General features: G+C 49.3%; 1 protein-coding gene across 8 annotated transcripts in view; it reads left to right on the top strand.

Annotated features, from left to right (window-relative positions):
- The window catches only part of TTC28 (tetratricopeptide repeat domain 28), a 718,078-nt gene extending 696,241 nt beyond the window's left edge, over positions 1-21,837 (top strand). For 5 of the 8 annotated variants that reach the window (XM_019018517.4, XM_055374083.2, XM_055374085.2 and 2 more), the window contains 8 exons: positions 595-1,315; positions 3,590-3,714; positions 6,352-6,583; positions 7,207-7,283; positions 9,059-9,082; positions 9,869-9,998; positions 14,504-14,611; positions 16,004-21,837. In XM_019018517.4, coding sequence (XP_018874062.3) covers positions 595-1,315; positions 3,590-3,714; positions 6,352-6,583; positions 7,207-7,283; positions 9,059-9,082; positions 9,869-9,998; positions 14,504-14,611; positions 16,004-17,634 — 3,048 coding nt within the window. In that variant the 3' untranslated portion in view covers positions 17,635-21,837. The remainder of the gene's footprint in view (positions 1-594; positions 1,316-3,589; positions 3,715-6,351; positions 6,584-7,206; positions 7,284-9,058; positions 9,083-9,868; positions 9,999-14,503; positions 14,612-16,003) is intronic. The other 3 variants (XM_055374084.2, XM_063705029.1, XM_055374087.2) reach the window with 1 other exon arrangement.
- Positions 21,838-25,523: the final 3,686 nt, after the last annotated feature.

The following is a 25,523-nucleotide window of genomic DNA, read 5'->3' as shown; positions in this document are numbered from 1 at the left end:
AGGGGAAACTCAGGCAGACATTATTGGGCTTCTTTATGCTGATTTTCTCATTCAGTGATACTTTTTACTTTGCAGCATATAAGGTGGAAGGGAACTAGAATCTTGTCAGTATGTAGAGCTTCTTAAAGGACTTAGTTTAGCCCTGTCTCCCCAAGATTGGCTTGCTTGTTTGCACCATTTAAACAAAATCACTTTTCAAAGCCCCTGACTTATCAGGAGTGGGTTTCCTCTTATTTAGGAGCCACACATGAAGGTCTGTGGGGATGAGGATTGTGGAGCAGGCTGGCCGTCCTGGGTTCCACAGCCTCTGTCCACTCTGTCATATCAAGGCCTCCTCCCCCAATCCTCTCAGGACCCCTACCATCCAGTCCTGATGGTTTCCAAGGGCTCATCACAGCAGGCATGATTCTCAGTAAGTTAGGCACCTGTGTCAAACAGATGTTGAAAAATAAGAGTGAATGTGGTGACTGGGGAAACAGGTGGATTCAAGCTCAACCAGCAGAGAGCTGGCCGTCCCTGTGCTCGGCCGACCACTGCCGGGCAGCCTGGCTATTCTGTCTGACGGGTGGTCTGCTTTGTCCCCTCCCCTCCTAGTCTCACTTACGGAAGAACCCGCCCACATACTCCAGCTCCACATCCATGGCGGCTGTCATCGGCAACCCCAAGCTACCATCGGCCGTGATGGACAGGTGGCTGTGGGGGCCCATGCCATCGGCCGAGGAAGAGGCCTACATGGTGTCCGAGCTGCTGGGCTGCCAGCCCCTAGTGGGCAGTGTGGCCACCAAGGAGAGGGTCATGAGTGCCCTGACCCAGGCTGAATGCGTCCACTTTGCCACCCACATCTCCTGGAAGCTGTCGGCCTTGGTCCTCACGCCCAGCATGGACGGCAACCCTGCCAGCAGCAAGAGCTCCTTCGGCCACCCCTACACGATCCCTGAGTCCTTGCGGGTGCAGGACGATGCCAGTGATGGGGAGAGCATCTCGGACTGCCCGCCCCTGCAGGAGCTGCTGCTTACTGCCGCCGACGTCCTGGACCTGCAGCTGCCTGTGAAGCTGGTGGTGCTTGGCTCCTCCCAGGAGTCCAACAGCAAAGTCACAGCCGACGGGGTCATCGCGCTGACAAGGGCCTTCCTGGCTGCCGGCGCTCAGTGTGTCCTCGTGTCTCTATGGCCTGTGCCAGTGGCTGCTTCTAAGATGTTCATCCATGCCTTCTACTCATCCCTGCTGAACGGCCTAAAAGCCAGCGCCGCCCTGGGGGAGGCCATGAAGGTGGTGCAGAGCAGCAAGGCCTTCTCGCACCCTTCCAACTGGGCAGGTGGGAGTTCGGCCGGCTGCGGGTGCCTGTCAAGGCCTGGGGCTCAGTCCTCACAGCCCCCCGACTTTATTCTGCCAGTGGGGTTGGGGAGGGGAGGGCAGGGCAAGGCCAGCCACAGAAGACTCGGAGAGAGCCTGTGTGCTGAGTCTTGCTTCTGCCAAATGAGTTTTTCCTACTATTAAGATCATCTTTGGACCAGGGAGCAACAGAACCATTTGCCATGAGTGTATGAATGTGAAACTCCTCCTGATGTCAGTGTACACTGGATGACCCATTCCATGGCACCCTCATTTAACCCATGACTGTAGAAAGGAGTGTGTGGTAGAAAGACTTAGGATGGATCTAGCTCCATGTCCTGGCTGTGTGGCCTGAGATAGGTTACTTACCCTCTCTGAAGCTGTGTTCTCAGGGGTAACAAGGGGATGATGGTGGTGCGATGACACCACCCGGTCCACATTTGACAGGATCTGTAAGTGCACTGAATATCTTGTGAAGCTTCAAGCCCTGCATGTTCTAGAATACATACTCTTAGTGGACCTGCCCAGAAGGTCTAGAGAGTAAAGAGAGAATGTTTCTGTGACATCTGGTCACAGGGGAGATGGGAAGGCAGGCACCCCTCCTGAATACAGAGCTGCTTCAGCTCCAGGCAACAACCTGCTTCCCCTGGGGTCCCACTCAGAGGACTCTGCTGTGCAGGAGACCCTGCCAGGTCAAGACTCACAGAGTACAAACCAAACCCTGGGCCTGTTCCCTCAGTGGCCTCTTGGCCAGCCGGGACTGTTTTACCAACATACCTCATGATGTGTCAGCCTGTGGTCTTCTCTCAGCATTGGTCCCTGAAACTCCCCAGGGTGTTACAAAAATCTAGAGCAAAGCAGAAGTCCCACCCATGGGTAACATCGGCCACAACCGCAAAGCAGAGTGTCTGAAAGTGTCTCAAACTTTGGGAAACAGAGGAACACCCAAAATCCTATTTTCTTAACATAAATCCAGTTGACACATCCTGATATTGCTGGTGTCATTTTCCAAAGGTGGGTCAGTCCCTCTGCCAGGCCCTGTCAACACAGCTGCAGGGGTGGCTGCCTGGCAGCCCCAGGTGCTGGTGCCAGGCAGGTGGGTCATGCTGTTGAAAGATGGAAACATTTTGCTTACTTTACAAACACAACTGTAGTATTTTTCACAGAGCTATTCAAAAAACAAAATAGAATTGTTCCTGTTTCTTCATATGGCTGAAAAGAAGCATTTAGTTGGTCCAACAGGCACATACCCTGCCCTGCCTAGTCACCTCACGGCCGTCCCTTGGTTCTGCCAGGCGAAGCATCCACAAGCAGGCACAGAGGGCTGCTCACCTGCTTCTCCTCCTGCTCTGAGGAGATGCAGAAAGTAGAGGTGACCCCTGTGGTTTCCATTATTGTCCTCATCACACAAGTCCTATGCAACCTGCTCCTGGCAGTCAGAAGGGGCTTTGGGCCCCACAGCATCCCACAAAACCTACTGCAGGGCTTGTGGGGACCTGGCCCCTTTCCTGTCTCTGCAGGTCTGCCCAGTGTGCTTACGGGCATGGCATTTTGAAAAGGATCTTTGTTTGTTTAGTTTTGTTGATAGATAAGTCACAACTTTGTTCTGGATGAAACCATTTTTAGTGATGCTCTCTTGTTACCTTTAAAAACAGCTCATTATCTTAGAAAACCCTTTCCCTACATGATTTGGGGGCAGGTTGGTCCTAAAGTTGCCCGTGGGCTTGAGAACCTGCTCCCCCAGGCCCTGTTTCGGAAGGGAGTGTGGAAAGGAACGGTGGGATGCGGTGCTCCTCAGCCCAGTTGGTCTTTCCCAGCCGAACTTGGTTTGCTGGTTTAGAACTGGAGGAGTAGCCGCTCCCCGCCTCCCCATGGCCCCCATGGCAAGGAGGAGATGAGCACACCTCCCCTCCCCTGGCGTGTTCCCCCCTAAAGGCCTAAGGATAGACAAAGATGAATTTCAGAGAAAACAAGGCAGGTTTTCCTACTGCACTTCCCTTGGCTCCCTTGTGCAAAATAGCAGGCCCCACTAACCTGAACAGCTAAACAATATTGATTCTTAAAAGGAAGGGGACAAAAGGGTGCCACATCACCATCCAGTGAGTCAGATGCCCCAGGCCAGCCTGTGAGCTGCTCCCCTGCCAGGCCCTGCTCTTTCTGCTGGGTTAACCTCGAGGCGTAAGTGAGCCCTAGAAGCTGGGGTGGGGCTGGGGGTCTCCAGCTGTCCTGCTGAGGTGCCCTCCTTTGCTTTCTGCAGGGTTCATGCTCATCGGGAGTGACGTTAAGCTGAACAGCCCCTCATCACTCATCGGCCAGGCCCTCACAGAGATCCTGCAGCACCCGGAGCGTGCGCGGGACGCCCTGCGAGTGCTGCTGCACCTGGTAAGGGGGTCGGGCACCCTGCACTCAACGAGAGCTGGCAGTGCTGTGAGAGAAGGGGAAGGCAAGGGTTTCCCTACATGGGGATGTGAGCAGTTGGAGAGGACACCGTGATTGGGGCCGTGTCCAGGATGGCACTGACCGGCTTCCACAGACGTCCCTGGGATAAGCCTGCTGGGAGACCCATGTCCCAGCAAAGCGTGATGCACAAAGTGGGCAGTATCCCCAGGGTGCTTCTGCAGACGTCCCCGGGATGAGCCCACTGGCCTGAGGGGTGGGCATGGTGTGTGGTGTCATACAGGTGGCTGTAGCAGTACTCGCCCGGACCCTGGGGGAAGGGCAGCCGACGACAGTGACCCACAACCTAGCAGCTTACAGGCCATGTGGCTTTGGGCAAGTCACTTTGGCTCTCCGAGCCTCAGTGTTCTCATCTGGAAAGGGTGATAAAAGTTGAACAGTTCAAGGTTATCGTGAGGATTTGAGAAAATGTGAGTACTTGGCACAGAGTCCTATTTTACCACCAGATGATACCAGTCTGCCCCTAATGAGTCCAAGTCTGATCATGCCCTTGATCAGCCTGCCCCAACATCTGTGGAGCCCAGGTGAGAGCACAAATGGAGGGCCCACAGCTACATGTGTAAAAGTTATCAATTGAGTCAAGAAGCAGTGACATCAAACTTGTTTCATCCTTCTACCTCGGGAACAACCTGGAAGGCCGTTTCAAATCATTTAGAGTGCTGTGCCAGAAAGACCAGCCCTGGCCCACCCCACATCTTCCTAGCCCAGTGCCAGCCTGGGGCCCATGCAGCGTGGGTGAACAGTTATGCCACAGCCAAGCTCCTTCCAAATCTGCCACGGACCCCAGGGCCTCCTTGCAGGCTGGTTGCTGCACAGCCTAGCTCCATCCATGGTTAAGATGGAGGACCGGGGGCAGCGTTGATGCAGGCCTGGGAGTGAGCATGTCTCCTGGGCCATGCAAACTTCTTGCCCGTGGGTTGGGCCTGAACAGGGCCCTCTAGAACCCTGGCACCTGGGCCTGGGCATGGTAGCTCTACATGCACTTCTGAGGATAGAGTCACACACATTTCTGAAGCTTAGGGTCTCCTCAGGCCTGAAAGTAATCAGTATGTGAACACTGTGACCAGCAAGCCCCCAGCGTGCCCCTAGTTGGCTCGAGGAGGCCAACACCCAGGGTGCTGGGAGGCCCTCTCCACTGTTACCCTGTATCTGGAAACTGTCTGGAGCCTTTCAGTTCTCAGGTCCCGTCACCCCCGAAGTCCCTCCGTCCTTGCTGCCACTACACACTGCTTTTTTGGGGAAATGGAACTGCCTTCTCTACCCATTTGTCACCTCCTCCCAGGCCAGGCCTCTCAGCTGCCCCTACATGGCCTTGAGGCCCCTCAGGCCCACTTAAGGGTTTCCTCTTTTTCCTTGGTATTATCTTCTGGGGTGGGTGTGGGGGCCATGGGTCAAGTTCCCCAGCCCCTACCTTCTAACTCCTCCTGGATACTCCTTGACCCAGTGGGCAGTGTGCCTTGGAGGCTCCCCGCTCCCGAGGGACAGCCAGGGCTGATCGTCTGTCCTCCCAGGCAGGCTTGTTGCCTCCTGGCTGGTGTGAGTACACACTTCCTCCTGTCTGGGATGCCTGAGCTCCGGCATCCCAGTGTTTACTGTAAAAAAAAAAAAACAAAAAAAAAAACCTCAGGTGACATCTTGGACCACTCATGCCCCTCTGGTGAGGGCACATGTGCCTCATAGGGCACCCAACATCCCAGAGTGGACAGGGGTTTCCACTAGAGAGTGGCCCAGGGAGGCCTGATGAAAGCTGTTTGCACTACTGTTTTTTGGTGTGTTTTTAGGGGGTGGGGTGTAGAGCTGGGGTCTCGCTATGTTGCTCTGGCTTGTCTTGAACTCCTGGACTCAAGTGATCTGCCCGTCTTGGCCTCCCAAAGTGTTAGGATTACAGGCGTAAGCCACCACGCCCCTCAGCTGCTGCCACTTAGCCTTGAGGCCCTGCACTACTGTTAAAACACTTTAAAACACTCACTCATGTAGTTCATGCAGCAGTGACTTGGGTGACTTCAGCGCAGAAGTGCCAGGCACCTGTTCAGGCCCTGGATGACATGAGGGCACTTCCCGGTGGAGGGAGGTATAGGCTCCAGAAGCCAGTGCAGAGGGACCAAGGCTGAGTGGGAAGAATGGGGAAGAAGGGCATTGCCAGCCAAGACCCCATGATGGGGCTGGGCTGTGGGCAGTGAGGGGGTTCCTGAAGGGCCTGAGGGTTTATCCTAGTGGGCAGGAGCCATTACATGGTTGAGGCAGGCCCCTGACCTGTGTGTTCAGACACAAATGCTTTACTGTCTGGAGAGTGTGGAAGGGGTTGGTTTAGGGGAGGGACAGAATCCTTCTGTTGTACCAGCCCTCGAGGGCTCTGATGGTAAAATCCTTCCCTTCTGTGCCCTCCCTTGCAAGATGCCTAGTCAGTGCCCCAGTGTCACATCCTCAGGCCTGGCCACGTGGGCTATGTGGGGTTGCAGCAGTCAGCCTTGCTTCACCCTGGTGCTTTGTGTACCCTCAAAGCCATGCGGATGGAAACCAGGGCTGGCCTGGGTCTCTGACTCACCCCCAATTCCCCCTCAGGTGGAGAAGTCCCTGCAGCGCATCCAGAATGGGCAGCGCAACGCCATGTACACGTCCCAGCAGAGTGTGGAGAACAAAGTGGGCGGCATCCCTGGCTGGCAGGCCCTCCTCACCGCTGTGGGCTTCCGGCTGGACCCCCCAACCAGCGGCCTGCCAGCGGCTGTCTTCTTCCCAACCTCCGACCCGGGCGACCGGCTCCAGCAGTGCAGCAGCACACTCCAGTCCCTGCTGGGTGAGCTGTGGGTGTAGGGCTGGGGCAACAGGCCTGGCTGACAGCAGGTGGAACAGTTGGTGGCCTTGGGCCCCGCATTCATGAGGATGCTGGATCTCCCAGCTAGGAGCAGGAGGGTGTCCTGAGAAATGGCAGGGGGTCCCAGATACAAGCATCTCCACACCTGGAGGAAACAAGTGCCATTTACCTGCTGTTTCCGTCTGTGATGGCAGGCATCTGCGCCCCACTGGCGCTGCCCCTTCCCGGGATGATGGGAGGTCGTGCCGGCAGACACTGGCCACTACTGCCATTGTCATCAGCAGCTGTGGCCCTGATGAAGCTGTGCAGCCAACCCCAGGGTGAAGCTGGGTGCTTGACTCGGGGTGGTGCTGCCTGGGTCCTGGGAGTGTGGCCACGCCTAGAGGACTGCGGCAGGGTCAGGACTCACCCCACTTCCACCCACCTTCCTGGGAGACCACGCTGTCCTTTTCCAAGGCACACACAGACACACATGTCTAGCTGTGCTGAGCTTCTGAAAAATGCCACCGATGCCAAGGATTTAGGGTTCTTTCCCCTGGGAAGGTGGCAGGCTTTTGGGTGCAGAGGCCCTTCTGAATAACTTCTACCCTTTTTTCTTGGTTTAGGTCTGCCCAATCCTGCCCTCCAAGCCCTTTGCAAACTCATCACTGCCTCCGAGACGGGCGAGCAGCTCATCAGCCGGGTAAGTCGAGCCTGGAGGGCTGAGCCAGGGCCTGGGGCCCATGCTGATTTAGAAAGGCAGAGCAACTTGGCCCTAAATAGGAACATGTAAGTGAATGCAGTCTCACCGCCTTTGTGATTCAAAGGAGAAGGTGAGGGCCGGGAGTAAGAGAATAGCCCTCCCTGGCAAGTGCTGTTTACCTGCTGTTTCCATCTATGATGCCAAGGCATCCGTGCCAGCGGCACTGCCCCTTACCGGCATGATGAGAGGTCGTACCGGCAGACACTGGCTGCTATTGGCATTGTCATGGGCAGCTGTGGCCCTGATGAAGCTGTGCGGCCAACCCCAGGGTGAAGCTGGGTGCTTGACTCAGAGGGGCACAGAGTGGCAGGTTTGCATAGTGTTCTCATATGTGCTGAGCATCCAGGGCCTTCAGAGGATGCTTATGGGGCCCCTGTCACCTGTGGTCTCAGGGCATTTCCTGAAATCTCCACTCGGTGGTCTCCTGAACCTTGTCCTCCTCACCACCCACTTTTTCAGCTGATTGACGAGTGTTACAGCCACCCTCCCCAAGCCACCAGGTGTGGGGCCAGCCCACCAGGATGGCTGCAGGTGTTCCCACACTTCTTTGATCAAAGTACTTAACCATGCCTGAAACAAGATAGTCACCAAGGCAAAGCAGCGAACCCAGGAGCAACTCTAATGCAAGACACTGCTTAGCAGATGTGCTTTCTTTTAGGAAAATACAGATCTAGTTCAGGAGTTCGGAGGGTTCCAGTTCTTAGCATCATGTAGGTCCTTTGCAGCTTGGCCTGGGAGCTTCTCAGTACCCATGCTGTACCACTGCGTTCTGGCCAGTGAGGGTCTGGACCAAGCCCCTGGGGGACAGCTGTGGGAGCACTTCTGGAGGCTGGAGCAGCCCTTGAAGAGCACAGAGCTGCTTTTCTGGCCATTTTGGAGTGTAACAATTTGAAAAAGTAATATATGTTGTTATTAGAGATATTTGCCAGCAAATTTCACTGAAGTGGAAATATTTCTATGGAGAAATAAAGCTGCTCCATCTACTATTAGCCTCTGAAACACTGAGTGCTACCTGGGGCTGTTTCCACCTGGATTTGGAACTTAGAACCAACAGTGACCTGTCCCCTTGGCTGAGTCCCTGCTCATTTTGTAATAAGTGTATTAACGCCTGCTCGTTGAATAGCATCAGGAAGACACTTCCAGAACATTGCATATTAAAGCATCCTGAACCCAGGCGGTCTAGAGGTCTGTGTTCTACAAAATCTGAAAGCCAAAATTATACTCCATTTGCAAGGCTGTGCTGAGAGGCCAAAAAGCCAGTTGCTTAATTTCTTGCTTTTGATGGGAGCACAGGGACTTTCTACCTGATACGCTGTTGGGCCCTAGGGACATGTCCCGAGGCTGCCCCCAGTGGTGGCAGCTGGTGGACCTTTCCTGGGTCACTCAGGAACCAGGGACTTTGGTTTCCTGAGCTGGCTACAAATGCCCGCTGTGCTCTTTCCCTCCCGAGCCTCTACTGGCTGGGAAGGGAGGCCTGGCTGATGCTGCCCCTAAGCCCCTGGATCCGCACGCGGCTGGCCTGGGTGTGGCTGTCCGTTCTCCTGTGTGTCCCCTGCTGACTCTTGCTCCTCTCCCCTCCCAGTCAGAGCCGCGGGCCTGGTGTGGCGCTTCCTAAACAGTGATCAGCTCATGTTGCGTAACAGCCTGTGCTTGAGTCTAAACTCTCTTCTTTCTCTCTCTTTTTCTTTCTTTTTCTTATAATCTGCTGGCCGAAGGCTGTTAAAAATATGGTTGGAATGGTGAGTACTACTTTAAGTAGCAACTGTTGTCAGGTGAGCCCCTCAACCCACCCACCCCCGAGTTCCCCTGGGCAGGCTCTGAGCTCGGGGTGCACGTGCTGTCAAATGGAGCCACACGGGCTGCGGCGCCCCAGGCGGGTGCCCACTGCTGCTGGACCGGCGGCCCGTCCCCTTCTCTGCTCTGCCTCCCCTCTTCCTGCTCCGCCCTTCTTGTGTCCTTGATTTGACCTCCTGAGGTCCACCAGACAGCAGGGGCAGAACCAGCTTTCAGTGAGTGACACTCTGTGAACCCACACACAGACCCCTGAGGAGAGGCCACAGACCCTGAAATCTGAAAGGAAATGGACACTTGAGTGGGCCACGTGGGTAATTCCTCGAGCTGTGAGGCTCTAAGATGTAACCGGGTTCCTCTTCGCCATCCACCTCAAGGTCCTAAAGGTGACTTAAGAAAGTGGGAGGTGGCCGGTCCCCTAACTCACCCCTTCTACTCTCCATGGCCTCTCCTGTGAGGCTCTCCCACGCCTGAGGGAAGACACAAGGCTGGAAGCAGAACCTGGCCCCGGCCCCAGGAGGCCACACAGCTTCTTGCCCCAGTGCCCCATGAGCTTCCCACACAGAGGACAGCAGGACAGTAGGTATGAATGCACCTGAAAAAGAATCTCAAATGCTACATGAGAGGGTCATTAGCGATGCCAGTGACAGGTGACATAAGAATAATGGGTCAAGTCTTGAGGTGGGCGGAGGGGAAGGAGACACAGGGTGCTCACGCTGTCCCCCCTTCCTCAGCTCCACCAGGTGCTGGTTCAGCTCCAGGCTGGCGAGAAGGAGCAGGACTTGGCATCAGCTCCCATTCAGGTCTCCATCAGTGTCCAGCTGTGGCGGCTCCCGGGATGCCACGAGTTCCTGGCAGCTCTAGGTAGGCAGAGAATCCTTGACTTAATGGGTTCTTGAATTCCATCTTTTAAATCTCTGTTTTTCCTCCTGGTTTCTGTTGGGCAAAGTATCTCAGTGTCTTCTTAAATATTATCTTAAAACAGTTAACTCAGGCTGGGTACAGTGGCTCACGCATGTAATCCTAGCACTTTGGGAGGCTGAGGGGGAGGAACACTTGAAGCCAGGTGTTTGAGTCCAGCCTGGGCAACACAGGGAGACCCCATCTCTACAAAAATAAATTAGCCGGGCATGGTGGTGCATGCCTGTAGTCCCAGTTACTCAGGAGGACTGAGGCAGAGGATCTCTCTTTTTCTTCCAAAAAAAAGTTAACTTAGATTCCAGTGGTTTAGCAGGATTCCCAAATGGCACAAATGGCTTTGTGCCATTTCCTCTGCACTGTGATTTCATCTCTGTCATTTGTGCCCATTACCTTACCATGAACCTGCTAGACTCTAGTATTATTGGAGGTCAAGTGTTATTAGGAGCTAAAGAAAACTAAAATTAGAGTCTTAAGATGATAATGGTTTCAGTGTTGTCCTCTGTCAACGGGTACTCAAAACTGGCAGGAAAACAGTACTATTGAAACCACCTCTGAGAGACCATGGGTACCTAGGACTGCACATAGCAGGGGCCTCAGTCAGTGCAGGACACTCGATTTCCCTTTTTTACCATTTGTAACATGCAGATGTGACTCCTGACATATTGCTGTGTACCTGTAATAGTGCATCTGTTGATAGAACACAAGAGGCTGTGAGCCACTCCCCTCCTGCCCCACTTAGGGGCCCAGTGACTGGCTCGGGAACCATTCACTCCACAGGTTTCTTTTGAACACCGGTTATGTGCCAGGCAATGTTCCAGGCACTGGAGATGCAGCAGTGAGCAAAAGACTAAATTCCTACCATCCTAGAGCTTGCACTCTACTGGGAGAGCACGAACAAACCTAATACAGTGTCTAAGGGACGCCTTAGGAAGCCAGGGAGCACCATGGCAGGCAGAAGCAGATGGGTGGGAGCAGGGCCAGGACAGGCCCACAGAGACTGGGATGTTTGCAGGAGAAAGTGCCAGGCCTAGGGAACAGCCACGGAGGGGTCAGGGCGGGGTAGGGGGCAGGGCAGATCTGTGGGCTGTGATGCCAGGGAAGGCCTTTGGATTTTAAACTGAGAGAAGTGGACACCCTTGAGAAGATGGCACTGTCTGACCTCACTGTTATATGGATGAGCTGTCAGACATGGCCAGACAGAGAATCCTTAAAAATGCTTCTTTCCTGCCGGGTACAGTGGCTCACTCCTGTAATCCCAGCACTTTGGGAGGCCGAGGTGGGTGGATCACCTGAGGTTGGGAGTTTGAGACCAGCCTGACCAACATGGAGAAACCCTGTCTCTACTAAAAATACAAAAATTAGCCAGGCATGGAGGCGCATGCCTGCAGTCCCAGCTACTCGGGAGGCTGAGGCAGGAGAATCATTTGAACCCAGGAGGCGGAGGTTGCTGTGAGCTGAGATCACGCCACTGTACTCCAGCCTGGGCGACAAGAGCAAAAGCTCTGTCTCAAAAAAAAAAAAAAGCAAGCTTCTTCCCGCTCGGGGGTCCCACTGTCTAACCTGTTTTGTGGGTGACCTTCCCCGACTACCTCAAGGCTGGCTCCGTGTGTTTTCAGACACGCCATGTATTGTGAAGGTAAAGTGGGGAGCTACAGTGCCTCACAGGGGTTCTGAATCCCCTTGGATTAGAAGCTTGGCATCCTTTACAGGTTGTATTACTTGGTTTTTTATTTTTTTTTTTAACTTTTTTTGTAGAGATTGGGTTTCACCATTTTGCCCAAGATGGTCTTTTTAAACTCCTGGGTTCAAGCAACCCTCCCACACAGCCTCCCAAAGTGCTGGGATTCAGGTGTGAGCCACTGCTCCTGGCCTACATGCTTTTCTTCTGTGGGTTTAAAGCATCATTTTTCTGGTGTAAACATAGTAAATTTCTATGTAGGCAGCAGCAGATGGAGGCTAGACTGAGAAGGGCTGGGTTCCCATCCGGGATGCTTCTCTTGTCACTTCTGTGAGAAGCCATAGGGCAAGCCTTGGGGGCATTGCCACGAGTGAGTCAGCAAGACGAAACCACAACCACAACCTTTTTTTTTTTTTTTTTTTTTTTTGGAGACAGGGTCTTACTCTATTACCCAGGCTGGGGTGCTGGAATGCAGTGGCGCGAGCTCAGCTCACTGCAATCTCCACCTCCCAAGTAGCTGGGACTTGAGGCATGCACCACCCACGCCCAGCTAATTTTTGTATTTTTTGTAGACACAGGGGTTCGCCATGTTACCCAGGCTGTTCTCCAGCTCCTGAGCTCAAGTGATCTGCCTGCCTCAGCCTCCCAAAGTGTTGGGATTATAGGCGTGAGCCACCGCAGCTGGCCAAGACCTTGCTTTATAAAGGAAAAGCTCTCTTCCTCATGGAGCCTGAGGCTCCCTTTGGTGTGGGGGTGGTGGAGCCAGGCTTCCTCCCCTGCACACTCCCTGCTTTTGAGGTCCCTTTGCCAGATACATCAAGAATAGTACAGAAGGAAACCCAAAAACTCTTAACACAGGCTGTCTCTGGTGTTGGGATTATGGGGGACTCTAGTTGATGTTCCAGTTATTCTCTGTATTTTCCAAGAGCCACTGATACTCAAGGGGCGAGTCGGTCTGCATGCATTTGCAACCTTTATGGCCTTTTGACATACAGCTCGGGGAGGAGAGTGGTGTCCGGTAGGCCTGTCATCTGGAGAGAGGTGGCTGGCTCGCTCCCAGGGCTCCAAGAAATGCCCCCTTTCCAGTCCTCAGCAATAAGCACACACCTTCACAACCCAGCATGGGCTGTCAGAGATGGAGAGGACTCAGTTCTGAGCAACCCCATTTAAATCATTTTGGTAAAAGTAGAGGTTTCTAATGGAAGCATTACATTGATACTATTCATTATTGGTTTTTAATGCTGAGTTCTCTGATTATGTCTTCCTGTTGCTTTCAGGGGCTGTTTACTTTCAAATTCAGAGGAAAATGTCCCATAGTGACCAGAATGCTCCTCTAGTGAACCTAATTCCTAAGGGAATGATAGTCTCCAGATCCCCGAATACAAGTCAAAAGGCTGGCTGCCTAGAGAGAGAGACGGAGGGGTTTCTCCTTTGGTGAATGTGCTGTTGCTGAGTCACAACACACAGCATGCTGACAGTAACATCGTGTACTATGGGCCCCCTTACTTTAACACTGTGAGGTCAGAGGAGAGGGTGTGGCATCGTAGGTACCCAGCACTTTGCAGTATTGTCAGGGGAGTTCAGTGATCTACCCAGTGCTCTCAATGCAGGGACCAGGGATTCTGAGTGAAGATTTTCAATGCTGAAGACTCTTCAGGCCCTAAATTCTTGCTTTGTGGTCCCTGTCTGTATTAGTCTGTTCTTACATTGGTATAAAGATAGATACCACTCGAGACTGGGTAATTTATAAAGAAAGGAAGTTTAATTGACTCACAGTTCTGCATTGCTAGGGAGGCCTCAGGAAACTTACAATCATGGCGGAAGGCGAAGGAGAAGCAGGCACCTTCTTCACAAGGTGGCAGGAGAGACAGCACAGGAGAAATGCCAGACACTTATCAAACAACCAGATCTTGTGAGAACTCCCTCACTATCATGCGAACCAATCCCATCACCTCCCACCAGGTCCCTCCCTCGACATCCAGGGATTACAACTTGAGATTTGAGTGGGGACACAGAGCCAAACCATATCATCTGTGGCCACAGCATCTGCACTTGGCTTCTCCCCAGGGAGACATACTTGCTGGTGTCCCTGTAATGTCTCTTAATGCGTCTAAGTACCACGTCCACAGTTTGTTAGCCAGCCTGTTGCTCAGGAAGCTCCATGCCCTGTGTTACATCTGCTCTGAGTCTCATTAGAATCCTTAGAATTAGGGAGCAGCACCCCTGGGCTTTGGCAGAGGCAGAGAAGTCACTGCAGATCCCCCATTGTCAGCGATCATTTCAAAGCCCACGGGGGCAGACACTGAACATGCATGAAGGCATTGTCTTTGCCCTTGAGAAACTTCACCTTACCATGCACCAGCTTTAAATACTGCTGTCAATGCTGAATGGAGTGGCCAGTTTTTGTCCTGGACAGTCTTATATAGACTGTACTTCTGTGAAAAAAAAATGGAAAAAAAAACACGTGAGTGAGCCTTACTGAGTTCTGGTCCATAGTGCTTTCCGTGAAGGGACAGAGGAGAGCCAGGCAGTGAGAGCCACACACACGCCAAATGGGGGCTGCGTAGAGTGGATGTTCTGGGTGGGGCAGCCCGACCCCTCTGCCACATGACCAACGTCTGTGCAGACATGGGGAAGCCCCAGGCCCAAATGCTTGCTGAAGGGCCTTGCAGGCATTCCATGAAGTTGCACAAGGAGCCCTATAGCGCTCATTTTCAAGATCTGGAATCTTCCCGAAGGAAGCAGATGCTTATATTCTTTGTTCCTCCAGGTTTTGATCTCTGTGAAGTTGGTCAGGAGGAAGTAATCCTGAAAACCGGGAAGCAAGCTAATCGACGGACTGTGCACTTTGCGCTCCAGTCCCTGCTGTCTCTGTTTGGTAAGAGCCTGCCCTCAGACCAGTTCTCCACCAGGGCCTGCCACGCTCTCCCTGGGGGCCAACACCAGCACATACATTTTGGGAAGCAGAAGAAAAGTGAATCAACATTTTTTGTGTATGTTAGGGAACAGTTAGGGACTATTCAGGAGCAGGAAACAAAAACTCCCTGCTCTCATGGAACTTGGAATGTATGAGGTGCTGGCACGTGCTCAAGCAGGGCAAGGGACTGGAAGTGACAGGGTGGTGGCAGAGCAGACGGGAACGCGGCGACAGGCGTGCCTGTCCTCTGTGGGGCCACAGGGCCTGACGGGAGCAGACACTCAGGTCATGTGGGCCTGGGAAATTTCCAGGCCCTGGGGACACACCCAGCCCGACTGATGTTCTTAAGGGCCAAGCTGGCTACAGTGGGAAGAGCAAATGCTGGCTTGGAAGGTGGTTATGGTTTGCAGGTGGAACCAACGGGGTCTGCTGAAGGTCATGACAGATGGGTCAAAGTGGTATCCTGTTTTTTATTTGGAAGAACTGCCAAAATGGGATTGCCCTCTGCTGAGGTCAGGAAATTGGCAGGAGGAATGGGCTTGAGTTCCATCTGGGACACATTCGGTTTGGGGATATCCATTAGGCATCCATGCAGGCAGCTGGTATGTGAGTTTGGAGTTCAGGGGAGAGGTTGGCATGGAGACAGAAACATGCATGGCATCACCCGGGGTGCATGCGGGTCGGAGGGGAAGAGGATTGTGTCCTGTGGGCATTCCAGGGTTCAGAGTGACAAGGATGAGGAGGGGCCTGTGGAGGAGGGGGTGGTGAGGGCAGGGTGTGTCTCACTGCAGAACTGAGCAATGGACTCTGGATTTGGCAGTGTGGACCTCACTGGTGACCTTTATAAGAATGATAGGGACTAAAACCTGAATGGAATAAGTTGAGAGAATGGGGGAGAGGCAGTGTGGAGAGCGAGTGTAGGTGATGCCAGAGGGACTTGCTGGGATGGAGCTGGAAAGGAGGGCAGGAGATGTCACAGACTGCTCACATGCCCCAGCTGAGCAAAGGGCCCCCACCCCAGGAGCATGGCCAGCCCTGCTCAGAGGAAGGCGGATACAGGGCCATGCTGCTTACCCTGACCCCGCATGCGACAGGGAGCAGAGTGGAGATGGGCCATGGTGGGTCTGGGGTGGGTGTGGCTGTGAGCTCTCCTAGAATGATTTTGTCACTATGTTAGATTTACTTTTTCTAACAGGACCATGTTTTTGAGGATTGTAAGATTAATATGAGTAGCTCTTCTTGCATAATTCTTTGCTAGCTTCTGTGCATATAAAGATGTTGTAAATTTTGAAAGGAAAATCAAAACCATATAGAATTCTAACTGCCCTTTGGGCCCTTGTGTTTTGTGCTTAGATTCTACTGAGCTACCCAAGCGCCTCAGCCTTGACAGCTCCTCCTCCCTGGAGTCTCTTGCTTCTGCTCAGTCTGTTTCCAACGCCCTGCCCTTGGGTTACCAGCAACCCCCCTTCTCTCCCACCGGTGCGGACAGCATCGCCTCAGATGCCATCTCTGTGTACAGTCTGAGCTCCATTGCCTCCTCAATGAGCTTTGTCTCCAAACCCGAGGGTGGATCAGAGGGTGGAGGCCCCGGAGGACGGCAGGACCATGACCGGTCCAAGAACGCTTACCTGCAGAGATCCACCCTGCCTAGGAGCCAGCTGCCTCCCCAGACCCGCCCTGCAGGCAACAAAGATGAAGAAGAATATGAAGGGTTTTCTATCATCAGTAACGAGCCGTTGGCAACCTACCAAGAAAACCGAAACACATGCTTCTCACCAGACCACAAACAACCCCAACCTGGGACAGCCGGAGGCATGAGAGTCTCGGTGAGCTCCAAAGGGAGCATCAGCACTCCAAATTCTCCAGTGAAAATGACTCTGATTCCCAGCCCCAACTCACCCTTCCAAAAGGTGGGAAAACTAGCAAGCTCAGATACAGGAGAATCAGACCAGTCTAGCACAGAAACGGACAGTACCGTGAAATCCCAAGAAGAAAGCAACCCAAAACTGGATCCACAAGAGTTAGCCCAGAAAATTCTGGAGGAGACACAGAGTCATCTCATTGCGGTGGAGCGTCTTCAGAGGAGCGGCGGCCAGGTGAGCAAGAGTAATAACCCTGAAGACGGCGTTCAGGCGCCCAGCAGCACTGCTGTCTTCAGAGCGTCAGAAACCAGTGCGTTCAGCAGGCCTGTTCTCTCCCATCAGAAGAGTCAGCCATCACCAGTCACTGTTAAACCAAAGCCCCCAGCCAGGAGCTCCTCCCTGCCCAAGGTGAGTTCTGGATATAGCAGCCCCACCACCTCAGAGATGTCCATCAAAGACAGCCCGAGTCAGCACAGTGGCCGGCCATCGCCCGGCTGCGACTCACAGACTTCCCAGCTGGACCAGCCTCTCTTTAAACTGAAGTACCCCAGCTCTCCTTACAGCGCTCACATTTCCAAATCACCAAGGAACATGTCCCCAAGCTCCGGCCACCAGTCTCCTGCTGGCAGTGCACCCTCCCCAGCTCTCTCCTACTCCTCAGCTGGATCTGCTCGCTCAAGTCCAGCAGACGCTCCCGACATAGACAAACTGAAAATGGCAGCCATTGATGAAAAGGTGCAGGCTGTCCATAACCTGAAGATGTTCTGGCAGAGCACACCCCAGCATTCCACAGGGCCAATGAAGATCTTCCGGGGGGCTCCTGGCACGATGACTTCCAAAAGGGATGTCCTCAGTCTGTTGAATTTGTCACCACGGCACAATAAGAAGGAGGAGGGAGTGGATAAGCTTGAACTGAAGGAGCTGTCCCTGCAGCAGCATGACGGAGCTCCACCGAAAGCCCCTCCCAACGGACACTGGCGCACCGAGACCACCTCGCTGGGCTCACTGCCGCTGCCTGCCGGCCCTCCCGCCGCAGCCCCTGCGCGCCCTTTGAGACTTCCTTCTGGAAATGGCTACAAGTTCCTGTCCCCAGGAAGATTTTTCCCTTCTTCCAAATGCTAAAGCATCTTTTATACCCACTGACTCTGAGCAGCCTGCAGATGGGGGCCTGGCGTTTGCTTCAGCCCTTCCTTGAGTGCAGTCCCCCCACAGCCACCGGCACCCTCGTGATGCTGTGCTCTGCGGGCGAGGGGCACCACCACGTCCAAAGGCTGCCACACACACTGGTGGCTTTTCTGGGCCACATTCACCAAAAGCCAGGACTTCTGTGGGGCTGGTACAGGAGGCTCATGGAATTTCCTACATACTTCACCAAATGTTTGTTTACCTTTGAACTCCCTGCTTCTCATCTTTGATATGATTCTTCACCAGGATTTTGTACAAAAATGATCATGGTTCTGGGGTGGGGAGAGGAAAGGGAGCACATATTTTGCTAAGAGGTATATATGCAGTACCTTTTATACACAGAAATACAAATAGAGCTTTTTCTAAGGCTTTCGGTTGCTGGTTGGGGGTGGGATATATGAAATTTCAGTTGAATTCTACAGGAAAGTGTTGTTATATTAGCCAAAAACAGAAAAATGGTTTTTAAAATGCCAATGATTTGTAATTAAATTGTAGCAATTTTGGTCTCATGATAGTGTAATATCTCAGCAACAATGCAATAATTCACATTGAAACAGCGCTTCCATTCTGAACTCTGCTCTGCAAATGTCCTTTGGGTCCCGCTGTCAACCAAACTTGAATTTTCTTAAAAAAAAATTATGTAACTCTTATCCAGGCATTTTAGAACTATGCAATTGTGATTTAAAATGCAACTTTGTGCTTTTAAAACATTATTGACCTTTTTTTGTATATGGATAAACAACTTGGTTTTATTATCAATAGTACTTTGCATTTATAGCTATTATTTTTAAAAGCTCAAAAAGTTTTTTAAAATGTCAAATTTTGAATAGTCATCAATAAGTAATTATCAAGTTTGGAAGGAAAGGTTGAAATGACTCCGTTTCCTTATAAGCAAAAAAAAAAAAAAAAAAAAAAAAAAATTTCCATGGCTAACTAGATTTAACCAGAATCCCGCCTTCCAGCTCCTGTTCCCTTTTATTAGCTGCTGAATTTTATTCTCCTCTTTTCCCAACTCCAGGTCCCTCAGTTGTCTTATATCTAAATCCGTTGCCAGGTCCCCACAATCCCAGCACCTGCCTCTGTGAGCTGCCCCCAGGCCCTCACCTTGGCCCTGGCCAGCCTCCTGTGCTCCAGCTGTCCGAAGGACTGGCCCCTCCCCCACTGCTGAAGCCACACGTCCAGATCCTAAGCAACAGGGCCTTTTGCTGGGATGTATGCCTGGATTACGGCCAACCGGGAAGAGAGAGATGTATCTTAAAAAGTGGAGGTGGACTTCTCCTACAGCTCTGACGGTAACTTAAATTGTTGCCAGCTTGAGGCAAGACAAGGGAATCATCTAGTTAGGGGTAACCATTAATTTATTTTATAAAGAAAGGAAATGCTGAAAGTCGTATTAGTACTGAGTTTTGTTGGAGAATTTAGATAAGTATCTTTTAGGTAATTCTAAAATTAAAATCCTACCCACCTCACTACAGGGTTCCTCATGAAGGTGGGCGGCCACCTGGCCTGGGCCACCAGCAGCACATGGAGCAGACCTGAGGGGCCTGGCAGGGGGCACTGACCTCAGGATCCCCAGGTGGGGGTTTTAACCATGGGTGGGATCTCAGCTTCTGCGCATACACTGACAATCTCACCTGTTCCTCAGTGTACTCCTCTGAAAAGAAGAAAGGATAATATTTATCCAATCTGTGTTCTCCTGAGCTCCATCCTAGGGGTTTTTAATTTAACCAACAGCCATGTTGACAAACGCCAACAATAAGCATGTCTTATTCTAGCCCTGATCCCAACACTGAAAGCGAAGTACTTTATAAAGAAGCCAGCAATTATGAGGGTTTCTTTATGTTAGTAGGGGAAAAAATGGTAATAAAAGTACCAGTGTAGCAAGTGAAGACCAAATTTATAGCACTGTGCATTAGATAGCAAAATCAGGTTCTTAACAATGAAAAGTAAACCTCAAGTTTCTAAATCCATATGCAGATGGTTAGGCTGTCCCTCTCTTAGCAAATCTCTCAGCCTCCTTCTTTCCCAAGTGCCAAGGATCCCTGGAGTAAAGCTCTGGGGTCTGTGCTCTCTTTCTGTGAGGGGAAGGCTGCGGCCCTATTTGCCCCTCTCTAGCAAACACCCCCACCACCCTGCCGCTTCCTGTGGTTATTGAGCCAGCTAGGAGTTACTCATGGACTCTAACCTGGTTTTAGTCCCATGTACATTGTTGTTTTAGGTTTCATACTGAAGAGCCAATGGTTTATGTGGTTTTATTCTGTCTTAAATATAAGTTTCAAGGAAGGGAAAACAAAAGTGATAAAATGATAGAACAGTCTAGAGGCCACTGTAAAGTCACTGCCACTTTATGTGTATGTCAGTCTTGGTGTTCCTGTATGAGTAAAATGGATGTAAAATCATAAAATCACAGTGAATGTTTCAGGCTACACTGGAAAAAGTATGCACTTAGAATTAAAGGAAATTGTATAATTCACCAAGATTTCTTTGTGTAGATCAGGGGTTGGCAACTATGACCCACAGGCTAAGACTGGTCAGCGGTCTGGTTTTTCACAGCCATGAGCTAAGTTACCTTTTTAAAGGGTTATATAAGTAATTACATCATATTTTTGATTTTGCCTTTGGCCCACACCACATAAAATATTCAATACCTGGCCTTTTTTTTTTTTTTTTTTTTTTTGAGACAGAGTCTCGCTCTGTCACCCAGGATAGAGAGCACTGGTGCGATTTTGGCTCACTGCAACCTCTTCCTCCTGGGTTCAAGCAATTCTCCCTGCCTCAGCCTCTAAGTAGCTGGGACTACAGGCACCCACTACCACGCCTTGCTAATTTTTGTATTTTTAATAGAGATGGTTTCACCATGTTGGCCAGGCTGGTCTCGAACTCCTGACCTCAGGTGATCCGCCCGCCTTGGCCTCCCAAACTGCTGGGATTACAGGTGAGCCACTGCGCCCAGCCAATACCTGGCCTTTTAAGAAGTTTGCTGACTCCTGGTATGGATGACAGAAAATGGAATAACGTTTTGTTTCTCCAGTCTAGGAAGAGCAAGTCAGGTAGTGGATAGACTGACTGGCGTCCGGGGAGCCCAGGGTATGTGAGGGCCATGTGGATGGAAGCAAATGCCTCCTGCATAGCCCTTGGCTCTTTGTCCCACTTGGGAGGAGTCCATGGATGTAATATTTACAAAACAGTTTTTGCTTACCATTTGCAGAAAGCATTGCATATATTTCCTTTTAGCTCAGGAAACTGGCATGCCCCACCCTCTGCTACTCCATCAGATGTAAATACAATGACTATAAGCCGTACAACTCCCCTCTCTTAGAAACCTCAGCAGGACCACAGAGCAAGGGAGTCAAAGCTTTCTTAATTATCTCCAGTAAATGACTCAACTAATTTGATTTTTTTAATTAAGTCAAAATACCAAGAGAAAAATTGCTACTAAAACTTACATTTTGATCCACACTGATGTGCAACACAAAATGAAAGTTTTCACCTCCAGTCCATTTTTTAAAAATTCACGGTCCACACTGAAACTTGCTGGGTTTTAGCAGGAGACAAAGGTGTCACCCACGCTGTCCTCATCCTGCTCTCTCTGTCCCAGTGACGCTCCAGTGTATGATCACTGCAGCCGGTCCCTGGCCCGTGCCGATTCTGCCACCTCCCAGCCACACACATTTGCAGACCCACAAGAAGAACTGTAGCCTTGATAATTTCAGTTCAGGTTGGAAAAATGCCATGCAATAATCTGGTTTGTTTTCAGTAAGTAGGCAACAAGTGAAAACTGTATAATTTTCATCACCTATTCTGCTGTTCTATCTAAAATGAGTGTACCTGTGGTTTGTGAACTGGGCCCTTGTTTGTGCCAGATCCTTCAAAGATGTTCCCTGTCAGGACACCTGTGGCCCTGCCCCTCCTCAGACACCTTCCCACTGGCATTCACGTTCCTTATATGCAGTGTTAGCCATCTTTGGCCTACGTGGACTTTTTTTGTAAATTACACCGTTTCCAGACATTAAACTTTTTATATTATGAAATTTACCATGTAAAAAGAACTTCATATTTTTATTGAGATTGCTAAGGCACTTGGCCTTCCTCCTTTGTGATTTTCAGTGTCTATTAAAGCATGAGTTCCCTCAGTTTTAAGTGCTGTATCTGGATCACTTTCTCTACTCTTTCCACGCTGTCTAGGTTTCTTTGCAGTACATGGAGTGGCCGTGTGTCATTACTGAGCACGTATCTCTCTAGTTTTAACCCCATCTCTACACCATAGCCTCACATCCGCCAAGCAGAGAGCACAACCGTGCATGCAGCAGAGCTGTCCCGCACGTCTCTGGTCTGGGGGCACTGTCGGTGGGGGGGTGATTTAGACGCTACTCATAGTTGGAGGGCCAGAAAGTTCTACAGTTGAATACGTATTTCGACAAACAGAAACAGAGTTCATCACCACCAGATCCCTATATCATCTAACAAAACTTCCAAGGTAGTATTTCAGAAAGAAGGAAGATAATTCTATATGCAAAAGTGTGAGAAGCATGAAGGAATAGTGAAGAATTGGGTAAATATGCATAAATGAACACAAATATTGCCTTTATAAAAAGAGTAATGTTTCATTTGGCTAACAAAAAATACTAGACAATAATATGTAAAACATGGGAGTTAAAGTGCTATAAGTTTAGGAACAAATTGTAGATTATTTTTAGAGTAAGTTAAATATATGTAGTTACACACACGGAAATTGAAGTAGAGGGTTATACTTCCAAACTAGTCAGTGGAAGAGAAACAGATTCATTTTGTAAAACCCTGGTTGATGTAAAGGAATAGAAAAAGGAAGGAACAACAAAAACCATCTAAAAGGCAGGACAAATGTAAGATGAAATTAATTGTACATTTTCAAATAACTAAAAGTATAATTGGATTGTTTGTAACACAAAGGATAAATGCTTGAGGGGATGGACACCCCATTCTCCATGATGTGATTATTACGAATTGCACGCCTGGATCAAAACATCTCACGTGCCCCATAAATATATACATCTACTATGTTCCCACAAAAATTAAAATTAAAAAATAAGACAAAAATATCAGTAATCATTATAAATGTAAGTGAACTAAACAAGCAGTAGATTGACAGATGATGGCAATAAGCCACATGCTCTTTAAAAGGCTATATGCTATTTGAAAAGAAAACCACCAAAGCATAAGGGCCCCAAATGGCTGATAGTAAAAGGACTGGCAAACTAGATATTAAAGTAAGGGGCACTAATAAACACAAAGATCCACTTCCTAATGATAAACTTAGCAAAAAGCAAGATTCTAAATTTGTATGCAGCTAACTACATAGCCTCCAAATTCATGAAGAAAATTGGCAGAACTACAAGTTTGAAAAAACATCATAATGGGAGGTTTTAAGCCACTACTCTTTTGACAGATCAGCAGACAAAAAGTTAGAAAGTATGTGGTAGGTTTAAACAATTCTGTGAGCAGGCTTCTGAAACGCGGTTAAGGAGAACCCAGTTTCAGCTAGTGAATCCACGGTCTTCACCTGCACACATGGAATATTTCATGAAAATAGACCATGCACAGGCCACATAGCAAGTCTCAGCAAATATCGAAGAATTACTACCACATAATCAGAGCACAATACAATTAAGTCAGGCAACAATAACAAGAGGATAACTAAAAAGTAGCCAATCACTTAGACATTTTAAAATGGACAACATAGCATATGACCCATGGAAGAACTCAAAATAGAAATGGGAAAATACAACATATCAAAATAGGTGGATGCCTCCAGATTTACCTTAGGAATATCTGAGGTTTTCTTTTATTAAGGACAGTGGTGTTTCTTATTTATTCTATACTCGCCTAGAATTTGCACAGTAGATTACAAACATTATCACTTTCACCCAATAAAATAAAATTATAATTATTTTCATTTCTGCTTACATGCTATTTTCAGAAAATGTATACATTATGTTATAAAGAAAATTAATTTATAATTCCATAAAACTAGTGGAATACAACATATTAAAGAAAAATTTATAGCCCTAAATGTTTATATTCAAGGGTAATATTTAAATTATGTAACTGCAAGAGCCCCAAGCGACGAAGAAGGACACTGGTGCTGTGAGACTGGAGTACTGAGGTATGTTAGGAAAAAACAAAAACTACTTACTGAGCTAGGTGACCAATTCAAGAAGTTAGAAAAAGAATAATATACCCAGAGAGAAAATAAAAGAGGGAATAAGAAAGGTCAGAAATAAAAGAAGACAATATAGAAGGTTAATAAGGGCAAAGTTTGCCAAAAAGACAAATACACTGATTTCTGGGAATGGTAATCGTGTGTGTGCATGTGTGTGGGCGTGCGTGTGTGTGAGTCAGAAAGAGAGGGAAAGGGAAGGAAAATAGGCTATCTAACTAAAGACGCAGCTGAGATCAAAGAATAAGAAAACGCTACGAACGATTTTATGCCAATATATATGAAAATACAAAATAACGCCTTTCAGGGTCCAGGTGCATACATGCAGTGGAGGTATCTAGAAATGCTGGGAATGAGGGCTCTCACACGCGGGAGTGGTACTGTCGTGCGGGAGGCGAGGCGGTGGAATTAGCGTCAGGAGCGGTATGTGGGCGACTTCAACCGCAAAGCACTGTGACTTACAACTCTAACTGTTTATATATCTGAACTACTTCATAATAAATTTAAGAACAGTGAAAAATATTATTAGCAATTATACAATAATTAGATTACACAAACTTTTAGAAAAACACATTAAAAGTTTTGAAAAAAGATAAAGTGCCAAAATTGATGTAAGAAGGAAAAGAAACTTAAACTACAATGGTAATCACAACTCTTTGCCCTTACCCAACTCTCCAAAAAATAACAGGCCCAGGTGGTTTTACATGTATTTCACCAAACTTTTAGGAGTTTTTTTTCAGCTAATCTCTCTCTTTTCAAAATGAACTGTTTAGAAAATATAAAATGATGTCCAAATCATTTCATGATGCTATCCTTAATTCTGAAACCAGTGAAGAGTATAGGAAAACAATAGGACCATTCCATGTGTGAACCTAGACATAACAATCCTAAAGAAAATATTGGCCATTAAATCTCTGCATTTTATTTTATTATTTATTTACTTTTAGAGATGGGGCTCTCGCTATGTTGCCGAGGCTGACCTCAAACTCCTGGGCTCAAGCAATCCTCTTGCCTCAGCCTCCTGGATCAGCTGAGACCTCAAGCATGCACCACCGCCCCCAGCAAACCTCTGTACTTTGAAAACTAAGAAAACACAAACTGAAAAGTGGATCTATGTGTTAGTGACTTGGGAGTGTTGGTCTTTGCTAATATACACACAACTGGTATTCCTAAGGGACCAGAGCTCCGACCCTAAACGGATACCTATAAACACATTCATATGCGGAAAACCTTATAATAAGCATGAAATTCTGGAGAACATTATGACCCTAAGAACTGGGGTGGATGAGTTCTATGGTTTACACTATAATTATACAAGAGGCAAAATCTATTATCTTCCCATTATAAGAAAATAAAATTTGTATGTCAATGTAAAGGGAATTCCAAGTGGTTCTACCATTTCTTAAGACACAGTATAAGAACTATACCCTGCTACTGGTGTTAAAGTAGACTTTTACTTTAGTATAATACAATAATCTACAGACTACATCTAAGTATGAAAGGTTAATGAGACATAATGCAAGGATTTATGAGCACAACAGTGTGGGCCCCAATACTTCAGGAAATCCAATTTATGTTCCCTGTTACTGCTAAAGAATTTGCATATTCCATTGTAGAATACATATTTTGT

This window comes from Gorilla gorilla, chromosome 23 (genome assembly GCF_029281585.2).
Source record: "Gorilla gorilla gorilla isolate KB3781 chromosome 23, NHGRI_mGorGor1-v2.1_pri, whole genome shotgun sequence".
Lineage (NCBI taxonomy): Eukaryota > Metazoa > Chordata > Mammalia > Primates > Hominidae > Gorilla > Gorilla gorilla.
Note: the sequence above shows the minus strand (reverse complement) of the source record. Positions and strands in the feature narration are given on the sequence as shown.